General features: G+C 42.5%; 1 protein-coding gene across 4 annotated transcripts in view; it reads left to right on the top strand.

Moving 5' to 3' along the window:
* The window catches only part of NUBPL (NUBP iron-sulfur cluster assembly factor, mitochondrial), a 73701-nt gene extending 70490 nt beyond the window's left edge, over window positions 1-3211 (top strand). For 2 of the 4 annotated variants that reach the window (XM_084843963.1, XM_084843947.1), the window contains one exon: window positions 1765-3211. In XM_084843963.1, coding sequence (XP_084700089.1) covers window positions 1765-1827 — 63 coding nt within the window. In that variant the 3' untranslated portion in view covers window positions 1828-3211. The remainder of the gene's footprint in view (window positions 1-1764) is intronic. The other 2 variants (XM_084843957.1, XM_084843938.1) reach the window with 1 other exon arrangement.
* The last annotated feature ends 13655 nt before the right edge of the window (window positions 3212-16866 follow it).

Here is a 16866-nt window from a genome sequence, read left to right as displayed (position 1 = left end):
GTGTTTAATTGCTGGCAAGCCATTTGCTTAGTTGGCTCTTAACATAGGAAGCTGCTTTACAGATGGCTGGTTTGTCTAGCCCGCTATTGCTTCTCTGGCTCTACTAGTGAGTTACATCCCACTCCATATCCTGCTCTTAAAAACAATAATATAGACAAATTCATAGAGATTGGGTCATCAACAGCTGTTAGCTACAATAGCTAATAATGGAACCCCATATGCCTGGCTAATTGCCATAGCTGAATGGTGGAGAAAATGCTTTGCACACACATGGTCTCAGAACTCGGGTATTAGAAGGGTCTTGCTAGAGATCCATAACACAGAATTAGATGGACCAATGGTCTGCCTTGATATGAGATAGCTTCATTATATTCATATGCTTGTACCTTTTGGTTATGAGATGTTTGAGACAAACAACTGGCTGTCTCCATTATGCCTCGCTAGCAAACTCCTCAGGATCATCTGGCTGGCTGCTGTTGAAAGGGAAAGCAAGGGAAATAGTTTTAAATCCACCCTTAGGGCAGCTTTCAAAAAATGTGTGGTATAAGATGTGTTCCGGATTTCTTGAAACAAGTCAATTGGTTTGTTGTGCGGGGTGACCAGAATAGGTTCCACTGACTGCTGTGCTGTAATGGAAGCCACGGCTTCATGATGAATCATAGCAGTTTTAAAATCTAAAACTGTAATCAGTTTCATTCAATGACACTTGAGGGGAGATAATGCGGCGGTAATGAGACTGTTCCTTGAAACAATCTTTTAGTTGTTTATATAGCACTCCAGACAGCCTTATTGGGCAAAGGAATGTTGAGTATCTCTGTTAGGATAGTAACAGCACATCAATGTTTTCCTGGAAGGACACCAACTTTGTCTTTTGGCCAGGATTGATTACATAGCTGAGTGTATTTAAACTAAAGCACTAATCCCAAATGTCTTCCTAATATCTTAATATAATCTTGAACACTATTTTGTTAAGGATATGTATCATGTGAATATTTTATGAACAAGGCCCTTAGCAGTGGGTATTTCTGGGTTTTGTTCTTGGGTTTCTTAAAAAAATTCTTTTCCAAATAACACATTTTAAGACATAGAACCAGTGTATACTAGAAGACCTGCAGCCAAATTTTGGTTGGTTAATACAAATCAATATGAAAGATCAAGTCCCTTGCTCACTGTGCCTCCTTCGCAACTCTAGTCTACAGTATCATGGCCACAAAGACTCATTTGCTTGTCCCCTCTGTTCTTGTCAACAGCAGTCAGTCTGTCCCGTCCAGAGCTCCACTGTGAGGTTTCTCCTTAGCTACCTTTCCCTTGGCTCTTATCATCCTCTTTCACCCATCCTTCCTTAAGGCTGTTTGGTTATTCAGTTTCTGTTTAGTAACCATTCCTCTTAGCTCCATGGTACTGCCCCCTCCCCATGATGTGGGCCCTCTTCTCACTCTGCCTGCCCAAAATTCTACTAACCCTGGACCCCTTCCGTTCTACTCTTCTGGTACTTAGAGTCAGTGTAATGTCTCTCCATCCTACACGGCCTGATATTTTGCTTCATAGAAGCTGCATTATTTGTCAACATTGTGCTGCTGGTGCTTTGCCCCATACAATTAGAATGTCTCTAAACATTCCAAGACATAACAGCTCAGTCAAGGAGGTTTGGGCTGCCTTGCTGATGATAGAACAGCCAGCGTGTAGCCTCTTTAGTATGTGACTTTATATTGTTCCATTCTGATCTAAGAAACTAACTTATTGGGTTTTAAAACACTTTTATAGGCTCAAGCCTATTTGAAGATTGCTGCTGAAATAGTGAAAAGACTGCCACTTTCTCCGACGTAAAGCCAACATTTTGAAGATCTGTGACTGGACTTTTACCAGCTGTTAGCGTGGCATAGGGTAACACAATAAATGTTGTTAAATTATGGAACTGATACTGTCTTGTATTTTATGAATAAAACAGAGATTGTATATCATGGAAAGCATTGCAGTTAAGTACTTTATTGTCAGTACCTAGCTACATCCAGTTTAGTAATCAAAGCACTATCTTGCTGTACATATATTGAACATTTGCAATGGACTTTCCATATCCTCCAACAGCAAGAGCTAAATCTCTGGAACTCAAGATATTCAGTGCATCCTTCAGTAGTCCTGGAATTAAATGGGGAAGGTCTGCTCAGAGAGGGAATTGCTGCAGGTTTTTACCATCTTATAGAGGAACTCGTGCCAAACATTAAAATGCACCACCACGTGTAAGCTGTTGTCCATTTCTGACTTGCATCTGCATTCAAGGTAAAGACATGGGGTTAGATCCAGAATCTACCACCCTCAGATAGAAGGACTTCTTCCATCTGCAGGAGGCTTCTGATCCAGAAGAGGAAACTCCATTGGCAGAATGGAGGAGGTGGTTCCCTATGCCACCCCAAAATATGCTCCAAAGGATTGGGGGAACCTCAAACAGTGGGGAAGGGAAGGTGCCATGAGGTTGCAGAAGGAGAGTGGTATCAGTGAAGATCTCTCCCCACCACCACCACTTTCTGGCAGAGAGAGCATTCTGAGCAGAACTCCACTCAGGGAATGTTGTCGCTGGTGGAAAAGAAGCTGGATCCAACCCATTGAATAGGATCCATACTACATTAGTTACACTTTAGTCCCATTGAAATTGATCAGCTTGAATCCCATTGATTTCAATTGAGCTAAAACAACTAACATAATCTGGATCCAACCCATTAGACCTTTAAGTTAATTTTGCTCCACTGTGAAGAGTTATTGTCAAATTGCCAGACAATAAAATCCTAAGAACTGGCTTTTTCTTCTTCTTTATGCATTCTTCTCTTTTTCAGCTGATGTTTGATCATAAGATAATTCCTTATTATAATTGTCTAAGCAGTGCTTCATTTCCTTGTATCCTGTTGAGCCTGAATAAACCCAAAATTCAGTAAGAAGCTCTTCGTTAAAATTATGTATCTGAGAGCATGTTGCTGAGGGAGGAAATAAGTGATGAAAATTAATTACTGATGATTGCATATATGAATATATTCCAACTAGGAAGCAATAGCCTGGATCTATAAATAAAATACCTAATTGCAATTTTTTATCTACTACATACTGAGAGGTTTGTCTGGATTTTTACTGCCTTAAGTTTTGTAACATTGTTTTTGTGTTGATAGAGCTGGTCAGAGGATGAATAAGAATCGATAAGAATATATTCAGGGCTTTAGCTTACATAAACTTGTGTGTGCGTGCATGTGTCTCTGTGTTCAGATGGTCTCTTCAGACGGTTCTACATCTTTTTAGTTCTTGCCACTGTTTTTTCAAGATATATAGGAACTAATGACATGACACATGGACCTGGTTCGCATGCTCACGGCAGCCCCTCATGGCTTATTAGCCATGGTGGTTGTCATGCCCCTGAGTGTCAGGTTGCCAATCCAAGCCCCTGCTGTGGTGGCTTCTCGTTATGTGCCAATCCAGCAAGGGTGGGTTGTTGGGGTGGTTAACAAGCCACCCAGAACCCGTGGGCTGTTTTAGGGTTGCGGGTGGCTAGTCAACCACCCCAACACCCTCCTCGGCTTCGCACAAAATGAGAAGCTATGGTGTTCCTCTGCTGCACCCCCAGTACTGAAAATGGTGGTGGCCATAACAACAAGAACCCCCACAGATAAATCCTCCATGGTGGCTTCTTGTTATACGCAGACATGGTCATGGGCTTACATACACAAAGTAAGCAAGATGGCATTTTACTGAACAAGTTCCTCTGGCCCGGTTCACAAGATTGGCAGGCAGTTAACAAGTCACGGTGGCTTGTTAACTATGGTGCATGTGCTGGTCACATGCCAGGAGGATTTGCATAATTACCCTTGGCAGGATGGCTTGTTGTGTCATGCAAATCTGGCAGGGTGGTTTATTGCCGTGGGTAACGAGCCACCCAGAACCACATACAGCAGCCCACGGGTTCTGAGTGGCTTGTTAACTCTGTGCCGATTATGTGAACCTGGTCTCTGGATAAGTGTGTGAATATCAGAGTTCATGTTGAATTCCTGCCACTTTGTTTTCCAAGAGAATTTAGTCAAATAAAAAGAATCTCCTTGCAAACTCTAAGGACCTGACATGAAAAGGTCTTTCTACATTTAAATCTAGCTTACTAAGTGAGCGAAAGCTTTGTAGATTGTTCTGGATCATTCTCCCAGCAGAGCATCTTTCAGTACGAATAAGATATTTAGAGGTACAGGTATAGGGGCAAAGTGCCTTTTATTCTTCCCTCTCTTCCATTTGATACCATGCTTGAGTCAGAAGACTTTCATAGCCCCAAACTGCTGTTGCAGTGGAGGTGGAGAAGATTGTATCTTCTCCAGACTGAATCTGTATGCTTCCTTTTCCTAGCTTCCATCCACCTGATCATGAGAGCAAAGACACACACATTGTCCCCCTTGTGCTTGCTCAGAATTGACATTCTAAACCTCTGATTCCACTCTGCCAAAACATCCATGAAATTTTTAAACTTGTGTTGTGAGTTTGTGCTTTTATCTTTAAAACTAAAAATAACAGTGCTATAATTATTTAATAGTATGCTATTTGCAAACTTTTGATGGAAGCCAAATGTATATCTACTAACTGCTAAATGAAATTTTTTGGAAATGTCATAGACCCGCTGAACTATTATTCCTATGTGTTACATGAGTGCTAAAGTGCCACAGGAGTCCTGGTTTCTCTGCAGGAGATTTCAATGGTTACTTCACCAGATGCATCCTACGATTTGTTACTTTTACTCGCCTATTGGTAAAAATACTTATACATTTTTGTGTCTTTTATCCATAAAACAGGATAAGGTTTGCTTGTATTTGCATATGGGAATGTTAACATAGGCATGTGAGCTTTTATGATAGTAGAACAGTTTCAGAAGTGCAAATACATGCAAATGAACAAATGAGAATGTAGTCCTTCTTTACTTGCAATTCATTCGTCCTTTCTTTGAGTTAAACAATTTTATCAGTTGGTCTTCCAGTGCATGAGTTTCAGTATTTCTGCAAGAGGACTGTTTCGCACATTCACTTACCTCTATTGATTACACAAGTATTACTTATTTTATTTCTGGGTATTTTTACCATGCTCGTCTAAAACAGGATTGGGCAAATTGTGATCCTCCAGATGTTTTGGCCTATAATTCCCATCAGCCCTAGGTAGCGTATGGTGAGGGATCTTTGGAGTCGTAAGTCAAAACATCTAGAGGATATGGTGGCTATTTAGACAACACCAGAAAGAGGATAAAAGGGGATACACATTTGCATGTGCTAATTTATATGTATAGATGCAAAGTTAGAAATAAGAATTGTAATTTAAATGGAAATACAATGCACCTCACTATAGTGGGGGAAGACTGTGACCAGGTGACTTGTGTGCCTGCTCAGTGTGCTGTCCAGTGCTAACTGCTGATGAGGAAGTTCAAGGCCCCTGCTGTTCTCCCTTCTTATGGTTCTTTGTCTTTCAAATGGACTTGGACTAGACAGCCCTTTAAATAGAGGACATCTTCAAATAAAGGGCTGTTCTCTGTAAAGTAGGACACCTGGCCACTCTGTGAGAGCCACAAGTTGCTCACCTCCTGATCTAAAAGATCGTAACTGTGGTTTAACTTTTTAAAATTCAACAATAAATATAAAATTTAAAATGCATACAACTAAAAGCAGACAATGCAGCAAGCAGTTAAAACACTTCAGTGAAGGGTGCCAAAGGCCTACTGAAATAGAATGGGCTTCACTGCCTACTTAAAGGCAAGTGAAGATGGTACCAGGCAGACCTGCCTTGGGAGAACATTCCAAAGTCTCAGCATCACAAGAGAAAAGGCCCTACCCTTCATGTTCATGTGCTGCACCTCCAACTGCAGATGAAACACACTTGATGGCTTAGTGTGTGAGATGCCTCCATTGAAAATTACTGTGTTTTGACGTGATAGATTTTTTTTTGTCTCTGATTATTTGATCTGTATTCCAGCTGAGCTATTTAAAATCCTAAAAGATGATGCTGTTAAAGTGCTGCATTCAATATGCCAACAAATTTGGAACACTCAACAGTGGCCGCAAGACTGGAAAAGGTCAGTTGACATTCCAGTTCCAAAGAAGGGCAATGCCAAAGAGTGTTCAAACTACCGTACAGTTGCGCTCATTTCACATGCCAGCAAGGTTATGCTCAAAATCCTACAAGCTAGGCTTCAGCAGTATGTGAACCGAGAACTACCGGAAGTGCAAGCAGGGTTCCGAAGAGGCAGAGGAACTAGAGATCAAATCACCAACATTTGCTGGATCATCGAGAAAGCAAGAGAATTCCAGAAAAATGTCTATTTCTGCTTCATTGACTACGCTAAAGCCTTTGATTGTGTGGATCACAACAAACCCTGGCAAATTCTGAAAGAGATGGGAGTACCAGACCACCTTACCTGTCTCCTGAGAAACCTGTACGAGGGTGAAGAAGCAACAGTAAGAACCAGACATGGAACAACCGATTGGTTCCAAATTGGGAAAGGAGTACGACAAGGCTGCATATTGTCGCCCTGCTTATTTAATTTATATGCAGAGTACATCATGAGAAATGCTGGGTTGGATGAATCACAGGTCAGAATTAAGATTGCCTGGAGAATTATCAACAACTTCAGATATGCAGACGATACTACCCTAATGGCAGAAAGCGAAGAGGAGCTAAAGCCTCTTGTTGAGGGTGAAAGAGGAGAGTGCAAAAGCTGGTTTGAAACTCAACATTAAAAAAACTAAGATCATGGCATCTGGCCTCATCACTTCCTGGCATATAGAAGGGGAAGAAATGGAAGCAATGACAGATTTTATTTTCTTGGGCTCCAAGATCACCGCAGACGGTGACTGTAGCCATGAAATTAAAAGCCGCTTGCTCCTTGGGAGGAAAGCTATGGCAAACCTAGACAGCATAGTAAGAAGCAGAGACATCACCTTGCCGACAAAGGTTCATATAATCACAGCTATGGTTTTCCCAGTAGTAACGTATGGCTGTGAGAGCTGGACTATAAGGAAGGCTGAGCGCCGAAGAATTGATGCTTTCGAACTGTGGTTCTGGAGAAGACTCTTACGAGTCCCCTGGACTGCAAGGAGGTCAAATCAGTCCATCCTAAAGGAAATCAACCCTGAGTGCTCATTGGAAGGACAGATACTGAAGCTGAAGCTCAAATATTTTGGCCACCTAATGCGAAGAGAAAAGTCACTGGAAAAGATCCTGATGCTGGGAAAGATTGAAGGCAAAAGGAGAAGGGGATGGCAGAGGATGAGATGGCTAGATAGCATCACCGATGCAATGAATATGAACTTGAGCACACTCCGGGAGAGAGCGGAGGACAGGAAGGCCTGGCGTACTATGGTCCATGGGGTCACGAAGAGTCAGACATGACTTAACGACTGAACAACAACATTTGATCTGTCAGGGAGGGCCCTTTTACATATAATAGTCACCACTTTGACACTGCAGTCACCAAGCATGAACATGCATGTGTGTGAGGCAGGCCATGGGGCAGATGTGACTTCTTCCTGCTCTTGCAGTGTGGTGAAGAACTCTTCCCATATCTGACATTAACCATGGGTGATGGACTGCTGCACATGGAGATACTGCCAGTAACAGCAATGGTGGCCTCTCCTGATGGAGCAGGGATTCCACTATGTTGACTGGCAGTGTGAACTACCTCAGCAGTAACAATGAGGCTAGATCCAGTGCAGGGTGGGAAGAGAACAGGAGGATTGTGACCAGGGTGGTTGGGCCCTGCAGTGGCAGGTTGCTTGGGCTTGTGGGGGGCTCCGCCACTCCAGTCTCGAAAGAGAGAGGACTTAGCAGCAACCAAAGTACTAAGGGTAATATTTATACATACTATAAATGTTGGGGTGACTGATTCATTCAATCACCTAATATGATCTTGCTCACTGCCTACCTCTACACCAGTGTAAGTGAATTGTAAGCTAAGGTCTTGGGGCTTTTGAGAGTAAATAATGAAAACCATACCGTACAATGTCTGTACTGAAAATCAAGTTTGCATTTTGTGTTCAAGAGCAAAACCACCGATCTTCCTCAAGTTCTAGTAGGTCTGAACAATTTTGGCAAGTCATGCTGTACTGGCACTTGCACATAATGCTTATAGCCAACTCATTTTCATTCCTACTGGAATCACAATAAAGTCTTCACATGGCATGCTGTTTTTTTTAAACCACTGGTGTTCACTTTAAGTGTTAATTATATCATAATTCATTTTGAAAGATGAGTTATAGTAATGGAAATGGACCTTATGAGACGTTAGTACTACATTTGCAAATGCCAGTCCCATCTGAGGCTACGATTCTCTGCAAACTTACTTGGAAGTGTTGTTGTTGTTCAGTCGTTCAGTCGTGTCCGACTCTTCGTGACCCCATGGACCATAGCACGCCAGGCCTTCCTGTCCTGCGCTCTCTCCCGGAGCGTGCTCAAGTTCATATTCATTGCATCCGTGATGCTATCTAGCCATCTCATCCTCTGCCGTCCCCTTCTCCTTTTGCCTTCAGTCTTTCCCAGCATCAGGGTCTTTTCCAGAGAGTTTTCTCTTCGCATTAGGTGGCCAAAATATTGGAGCTTCAGCTTCATTATCTGTCCTTCCAATGAGCACTCAGGGTTGATTTCCTTTAGGATGGACTGATTTGACCTCCTTGCAGTCCAGGGGACTCGTAAGAGTCTTCTCCAGCACCACAGTTCGAAAGCATCAATTCTTCGGCGCTCAGCCTTCCTTATAGTCCAGCTCTCACAGCCATATATTACTACTGGGAAAACCATAGCTTTGATTAGACGGACCTTTGTCGGCAAGGTGATGTCTCTGCTTCTGACTATGCTGTCTAGGTTGGCCATAGCTTTCCTCCCAAGGAGCAAGCGTCTTTTAATTTCATGGCTACAGTCACCGTCTGCGGTGATCTTGGAGCCCAAGAAAGTAAAATCTGTCACTGCTTCCATTTCTTCCCCTTCTATATGCCAGGAAGTGATGGGGCCAGATGCCATGATCTTCGTTTTTTTAATGTTGAGTTTCAAACCAGCTTTTGCACTCTCCTCTTTCACCCTCAACAAGAGGCTCTTGAGATCCTCTTCGCTTTCTGACATTAGGGTGGTATCGTCTGCATATCGGAGGTTGTTGATAATTCTCCCAGCAATCTTAATTCCGACCTCTGATTCATCCAACCCGGCATTTCTCATGATGTACTCTGCATATAAGTTAAATAAGCAGGGTGACAATATGCAGCCTTGTCGTACTCCTTTCCCAATTTTGAACCAATCGGTTGTTCCATGTCTGGTTCTTACTGTTGCTTCTTGACCCTCGTACAGGTTTCTCAGGAGACAGGTAAGGTGGTCTGGTACTCCCATCACTTTAAGAATTTGCCACAGTTTGTTGTGATCCACACAATCAAAGGCTTTAGTGTAGTCAATGAAGCAGAAATAGACGTTTTTCTGGAATTCTCTTGCTTTCTCCATGATGCAGCGAATGTTGGCGATTTGATCTCTAGTTCCTCTGCCTCTTCGAAACCCAGCTTGTACTTCCGGTAGTTCTCGGTTCGCATACTGCTGAAGCCTAGCTTGTAGGATTTTGAGCATCACCTTGCTGGCATGTGAAATGAGCGCAATTGTGCGGTAGTTTGAACACTCTTTGGCGTTGCCCTTCTTTGGAATTGGAATATAAACTGACCTTTTCCAGTCTTGTGGCCACTGTTGAGTGTTCCAGATTTGTTGGCATATTGAATGCAGCACTTTAACAGCGTCATCTTTTAGGATTTTAAATAGCTCAGCTGGAATACTGTCATCTCCGCTAGCTTTGTTGTTACTAATGCTTCCTAAGGCCCACTTGACTTCACTCTCTAGGATGTCCGGCTCAAGTTCAGTGACCGCACTATCATGGCTATCAGGGACATTCAGATCTTTCCTGTATAGTTCTTCTGTGTATTCTTGCCACCTCTTCTTAATCTCATCTGCTTCTGTTAGGTCCCTGCCTTCTTTGTCCTTTATCGTGCCCGTCTTTGCACAAAACGTTCCCTTGAGATCTCCAATTTTCTTGAAGAGATCTCTAGTCTTTCCCATTCTGTTGTTTTCCTCGATTTCTTTGCATTGTTCATTTAAGAAGGCCTTCTTGTCTCTCCTTGCTATTCTCTGGAACTCTGCATTCAGTTGGGTATGTCTTCCCTTTTCTCCCTTGCTTTTCACTTCCCTTCTTTCCTCAGCTACTTGTAAAGCCTCCTCAGACAGCCACTTGGCTTTCTTGAATTTCTTTTTCTTTGGGATGGATTGAGTTGCTGCCTCCTGAACAATGTTACGGACCTCCGTCCATAGTTCCTCAGGCACTCTGTCTATCAGGTCTAATCCCTGAAATCTATTCCTCACCTCCACTGTATATTCATCAGGGATATGATTTAGGTCATACCTGAACGGTTTAGTGGTTTTCCCGACGTTCTTCAATTTAAGACGAAATTTTGCAAGAAGCAGCTCATGATCTGAGCCACAGTCAGCTCCAGGTCTTGTTTTGACTGACTGTATGGAGCTTCTCCATCTTTGGCTGCAAAGGACATAATCAATCTGATTTCGATATTGACCATCTGGTGACGTCCATGTGTAGAGTCGCCTCTTGTGCTGTTGGAAAAGAGTGTTTGCTATGATCAGCATGTTCTCTTGGCAAAACTCTATTAGCTTTTGTCCTGCTTCATTTTGTACACCAAGGCCATGCCTGCCTGTTATCCCGGTGATTTCTTGACTTCCTACTTTAGCATTCCAATCCCCTATGATGAAGAGGACATCTTTTTTTGGTGTTATTTCTAGAAGGTGTTGTAGGTCTTCATAGAACCGATCAACCTCAGCTTCTTCGGCCTCCGTGGTTGGGGCATAGGCTTGAATTACTGTGATGTTGAATGGTTTGCCTTGGATTCGTACTGAGATCATTCTATCATTTTTAAGATTGTACCCCAGTACTGCTTTTCCCACCCTTTTGTTGACTATGAGTGCTACTCCATTTCTTCTAAGGGATTCTTGCCCACAATAGTAGATATGATAGTCACCTGAATTAAATTCGCCCATGCCTGTCCATTTTAGTTCGCTGATGCCCAAGATGTCGATGTTCAATCTTGCCATCTCATGTTTGACCACCTCCAGCTTACCTTGATTCATTGATCTGACATTCCAGGTTCCTAAACAATATTGTTCTTTACAGCATCGGATTTTCTTTTCACCACCAGACACATCCACAGCTGAGTGTCCTTTCGGGTTTGGCCCAGCCGCTTCACTCTTTCTGGCGCTACTTGGAAATACCCTCTGCTCTTCCCCAGTAGCATATTGGACACCTTCCGACCTGAGGGGCTCATCTTCCGGCGTCATCTCTTTTAGCCTCGTGATACGTTCCATGGGGTTTCCTTGGCAAGAATACTGGAGTGGGTTGCCATTTCCTTCTCCAGTGGACCACATTTTGTCAGAACTCTCTGCCATGACCTGTCCGTCTTGGGTGGCCCTGCACGGCATAGCTTATGGCTTCACTGAGTTACGCAAGCCCCTTCGCCACAACAAGGCAGTGATCCATGAAGGGGTACTTGGAAGTAAGATCCACTAAACACAATGAGGTTCCTGCTGATTAAACGTACAGGACTGAGCTTCCCTTTTTAAATTACTTTGGCGTTGGGATTAGGCCATTTCTGTACTCTTAGCAGTATTACACTCACTCACTCACTGGAAAAGTACCAGGGGAAAACCAGTTCTGCTAACTGGTTTTTAGCAGAAAAAGGGCTGGAGGGGAAGTGGTTAAGTATCCCTTCCCCCAAACTGGCAGCCTTCCATGGCTGCTTTTCATTTCTTTTAAAAAATGCTAAACTGTTTTCATGTATCCTGTGTAATGTCTAGTTTTGGTCCTTCCATCAAACACTCCCCTAATTTGATGGTGCAAGGGACTGAAACCCTAGAGATACTTAACTACTCAAAGATGGAATGATGGCAGTAACTCAAATGTGGATGTGATGTTGTGAGAATAGTTATGTAAAAGTACCAACCATGCTGTACAATTGAACTTTTCTTACAAAGTAGGAAGAGTAGTCTTGGGATAATTGTACATGTCTTATAACTGTGCTATTAGTGTAATTAAATGTGTATTTATTTCTCTTAGACTGGTTTCTGCAAAGGCTTTATTTTTAGCTGGTGTGCTAAATAAAACTACTGATTGGGAAGCAAATTAACCTTGAGTGTATCGTCACACAAAATAAGAGACTTATGTTTTCTGGGAATTGCAGTCCTTGTGGTTTCCCTTTTTAGAAATATTCTGATATTTTGATGGATAAATGGCCATGTGTGTAGTTGTAATTAGCAGCATAAATTACATTTTAATGGCTAGCAATGAGTACTTAATAAACTGCTGTCTCTACTAATGTGTATCATCAAATTAATGGGGAAAGTTGGCAAACATTTTGCCAGTACTGAAATCACTTAAAACTGTATTTTTGGCTTGCAAATCCCTTTTGGGCTTCAAGAGAATTTTAGGTTTTTGAGAGAATCCTGACTGGTACAAAACAAGTCTTTTCAAGTGAACCTATGTAACTTATAACAAATACATTGCTCAGGAACACTGTCCATTGACACTTTGTACAGTACCATGAAGCAGAAAGAGAGTTCCAGAAATATTTGATTTTTCCATATATAATGTGTATGAATTCTCTCTAAATGTGGTCATATCCATCAGACCTTTAATCAAAGCTGTGCAGAAGACCCCCTTAATCTTTCTAATAGAGTTCCAGGTTTAATTCAATTTAAATAAAACATTTAATGGGCAACCACTCAACAATAGTGCACCCATAGTTTGGGGGCAACAGTTTGACCTGATTCACAGCCCATAGATTAAACCATGGGCTGTCACCGACAAGTGGGAGAGAGCAAGCATGCTGCTTCCTGTGTGCCCACAACTTCTGCTTTTACTGCTTTTTACGATTGGCCCATTTGTAGATTGTTCAGCATGACGTGTGAACCTGTAACCCTGGGTTTAGGAACTAAACAAACCAGTGATTGACCCTACAAGAAACCATAGGTTAACCGCAGGGGTCCAGGTTTGCAGCTCAACAACTTATGAATGGGCCAATCATATGTTGTTGATTAAAAGCGGACTGTCCTCTGTAAAGTAGGGCACGTGCCACCCTGATGGGGTACAATTAGCATTTGAAACTTGAATATTAGTTGTTGCATAGTATGTATACCGGCATATTGGGAAGTTAGCTTTTTCCTACTCCTGGTATCTTACTTGCTGTTTTAAAACTTTGCTTGTTATTGTATGGCTGAATATTCAGCTTTCTTAGCAGAAGTGAAAATAACAATTGCCAGCTATTAGTAAATGGACCATATCTTATTTCCAGAACACAATATTTCTGAAGGTATTAATAAAATCATGCAAAAAATTTAAATACTTTTGCTTTAGCAGTTAGACTTTTTGAGAAGCAACTGGAAGAAAGCTATTGGGCCTGTTCAGACATCACACTAAGCCACCATTCGCTTTTTTGAGTGAACCACAGTGGCTTAGCATAGTTGTGTGTGGGGGGGTCAAAATCCCAACCATGATGGCTAGGAGATCACCCTGGCTAACCACCCCTCTGTAGTGGGGTAAGGGGGCTCAGGGTAGCTTACCGTGTCGTGTGATGGGATCTCCATTGTTAAGAATGGCCGCTCCATGTGAAAACACAGAGATCATAGAGATGGTAGCCTAGAGTGTCCACCACTTCCAGCGATACTCTAGGCAGTTCAGCCAGACTCTATGGTCGCCGTTGCATAGTGACGACTGGAGCAGTCAGTGCGCACCATTTCCCAGCGTGACAGCCCCTCAGATAATGGCCTGAGGAAGGACACCACGGTAACCACGGAGCAGGGATGGGTAAGTAAACCATGCCATGTTGAGTGTGACAGGCATTTGCATCATGGTTAGCCTAACCCTCTCTGGTCCGTAGTTACTCTAGCCACCCTTCCCTCTTTCCTGTGTGAATAGGGTTATTGACTTCCTTCTCATAATAGCTGCCTCTTAGAGAGGTTCTGAAAGTTCCAAAGAATAGAAAGACTTGCAGCTAAAAGGGAAAGCCTAACACATATCCTCCTAACCGTTGTGTACATATGGTACATAAAATGTGCATGCTATACTTACAGCATTAAGTACAGATGGGTTAGGTGGATATGTTGCACTTCTACTGTAAGAAAGTGAGAATGTCTCAGCATTATTCCATGTGAAACTACATCCATTGACATTTCTTTACATCTGATCACCTGAGACACATTGCATGTGAGGTGGGTAATAAAGAAAAGCTGGGGTGGCCAATTGGATACATGCAAGTCACCACTTGTCGTAAACTCAACAACATGCATGTGTGACTGGGTCCTTTGAACTTCTTTTGTTGATGTACAGTTTCCAACAGCTGTCTAATACTTAGTAGAATATACTGTATTTTTGAATCTGCTGTAGGAATATTATATATGACATTTTGGAAGAATGGGACATGTCGTACTTCAGGATCAGAATCTTTAAAAAAAAATTCTATATATCCCTTTGCCCAAAGAATTAGCATACAATTATCAAAGATGAAGTTGCACTCTTAGGGCTTAAATGGTCAAGGAACACCTAATTATTTTGAATGAGTTCAAATCTCCAGGGCCAGATGAACTGCATCCTAGAGTAATAAAGGAACTGGCAGAAGAACTCTCAGAACAACTGTCTATTCTCTTTGAGAAATCATGGAGGATGGATGAAGTGACTGGAGGAGGGTTAATGTTGTCCCTACCTGCAAAAAGGGTAAAAAGGAGGAACCTGGGAACTACAGACCAGTCAGTCTGACATCAGTCCCTGGGAAAATTCTGGAGCAGATGATAAAGCAATCAGCCTGTAAGCACCTTGAAAACAATGCAGTGATTACTCAAAGCCAAAATGGATTTGTCAAGAACAAATCCTGCCAGACGAATATGGCAGGAATCTGATCTCATTTTTTGATCAGGTAACCTCCCTTGTGGAGTGTGGGAATGCTGTGGACATCATATATCTCGACTTCAGCAAAGCTTTCGACAAAGTGCTCCATGATATCCTGATGAGCAAACTAGCTAAAAGTGAGCCAGATGAAACAACTATCAGGTAGATCCACAGTTGGCTACAGAATCGTACTCAAAGAGTGCTTATCAATGGGACCTTCTCAAACTGGGGAGAGGTAACAAGTGGGGCACCGCAGGGCTCAGTCCTGGGCCCAGTGCTCTTTAACATTTTAATTATTTGGATGAAGAGGTGTAGGGAATGCTGATCAGATTTGCAGATGACACAAAATTGGGCGGGATAGCTAATACTTTGGAAGACAGAAACAAAATTCAAAGTGATCTTGATAGGCTGGAGCGCTGCGCTGAAAACAAAAGAATGAAATTTAATATGGATAAATACCAAGTTCTACACCTAGGAAAAAGAAACCAAATGCACAGTTACAAGATGGGGGATATGTGGCTCAACAACACTACAAGCGAGAAGGATCTTGGAATTGTTGTTGATCACAAGCTGAATATGAGCCAACAATGTGATGTGGCTGCAAAAAAGGCAAATGCTATTTTGGGCTGCATTAATAGAAGTATTGCTTTCAAATCATGAGAAGTACTAGTTCCCCTCTACTCAGCACTGGTTAGGCCTCATCTGGAGTACTGTTTCCAGTTCTGGACGCCACACTTTAAGAAGGATGCAGACAAACTGGAAAAGGTTCAGAGGAGGGCAATGAAGGTGATCAGGGGACTGGAAACAAAGCCCTATGAGGAGAGACTGAAAGAACTGGGCATGTTCAGCCTTGAGAAGAGAAAACTGAGGGGAGATATGATAGCGCTCTTCAAGTACTTGAAAGGTTGTCACAGAGAGGAAGGCCAGGATCTCTTCTCCATCATCCCAGAGTGCAGGACACAGAATAATGGGCTCAAGTTACTGGAAGCCAGATTCTGGCTGAACATCAGGAAAAATATCCTGACTGTTAGAGCAATATGACAATGGAACCAATTACCTAGGGAGGTAGTGGGCTCTCCCACACTGGAGGCATTTGAGATGAGGCTGGACAGCCATCTGTCAGGGATGCTTTGACTTGGATTCCTCAACTGAGCAGGGGATTGGACTCGATGGTCTTATAGGCCCCTTCCAACCCTACTCTTCTATGATTCTATGATATAGACATCAGAGTGGTTGACCTGTCTCTTAGATGAGGGAAGTCCTGGGTAAAGAGATGGGTCTTTCATTGGCACCTAAACATGCCAAAGTAGGAACCTCCCCCAAATCAGGTAGCCATTCCATAAGGTGGGTGCTGCTACAGAGAAGGCCTGCTTCTAGGTTGCCGCAAGATGGCAATCTCCAGGTAGTACAACCAGTAAGGCCTTGTCCGATGAGCTCTGTGATCGTACGGGTCTATACTGGGGGAGGGGTGAATTCAAAAGAGATTATAACAATATTTCCTGTGCTCAATTTTGTTTATCTGCTTCCTTTGTCCCTTGTTATCCCCTTCATCTGTTTTAGATTTGGAAGCAGGAATGGTTGGTCATCTCATATTGCACCGTATCTCTGCCAAAACTCTCAAAACAGCTTGTGTTCTCTACGAGATCTATGGACACAGAACCATATTTTATGAGCTGCTATATCTTTAGCCAAGCAGGAAAGGACTTTTAGGAAGCAGTCAGTAACTAGATGGAAACAGCACAGATGTGGTGTATTCATAACATTGACTTGTTTTGTCTTCATTTTATGCATTGTGGTTTAGATCTTAGCTAAATTTAATATAGTCAAACAACTCTCCTTTTTGTCATGGCTATATGTTCAATAGCGGTTTCCTGACTAGCTAAGAGAAGTTCAGCTTCCCATTGCTA

The sequence above is a fragment of the Heloderma suspectum genome, chromosome 1 (genome assembly GCF_057233095.1).
Source record: "Heloderma suspectum isolate Gila_16-S chromosome 1, 16-S_ref, whole genome shotgun sequence".
Lineage (NCBI taxonomy): Eukaryota > Metazoa > Chordata > Lepidosauria > Squamata > Helodermatidae > Heloderma > Heloderma suspectum.
This window is presented reverse-complemented; position numbering and strand designations above follow the sequence as displayed.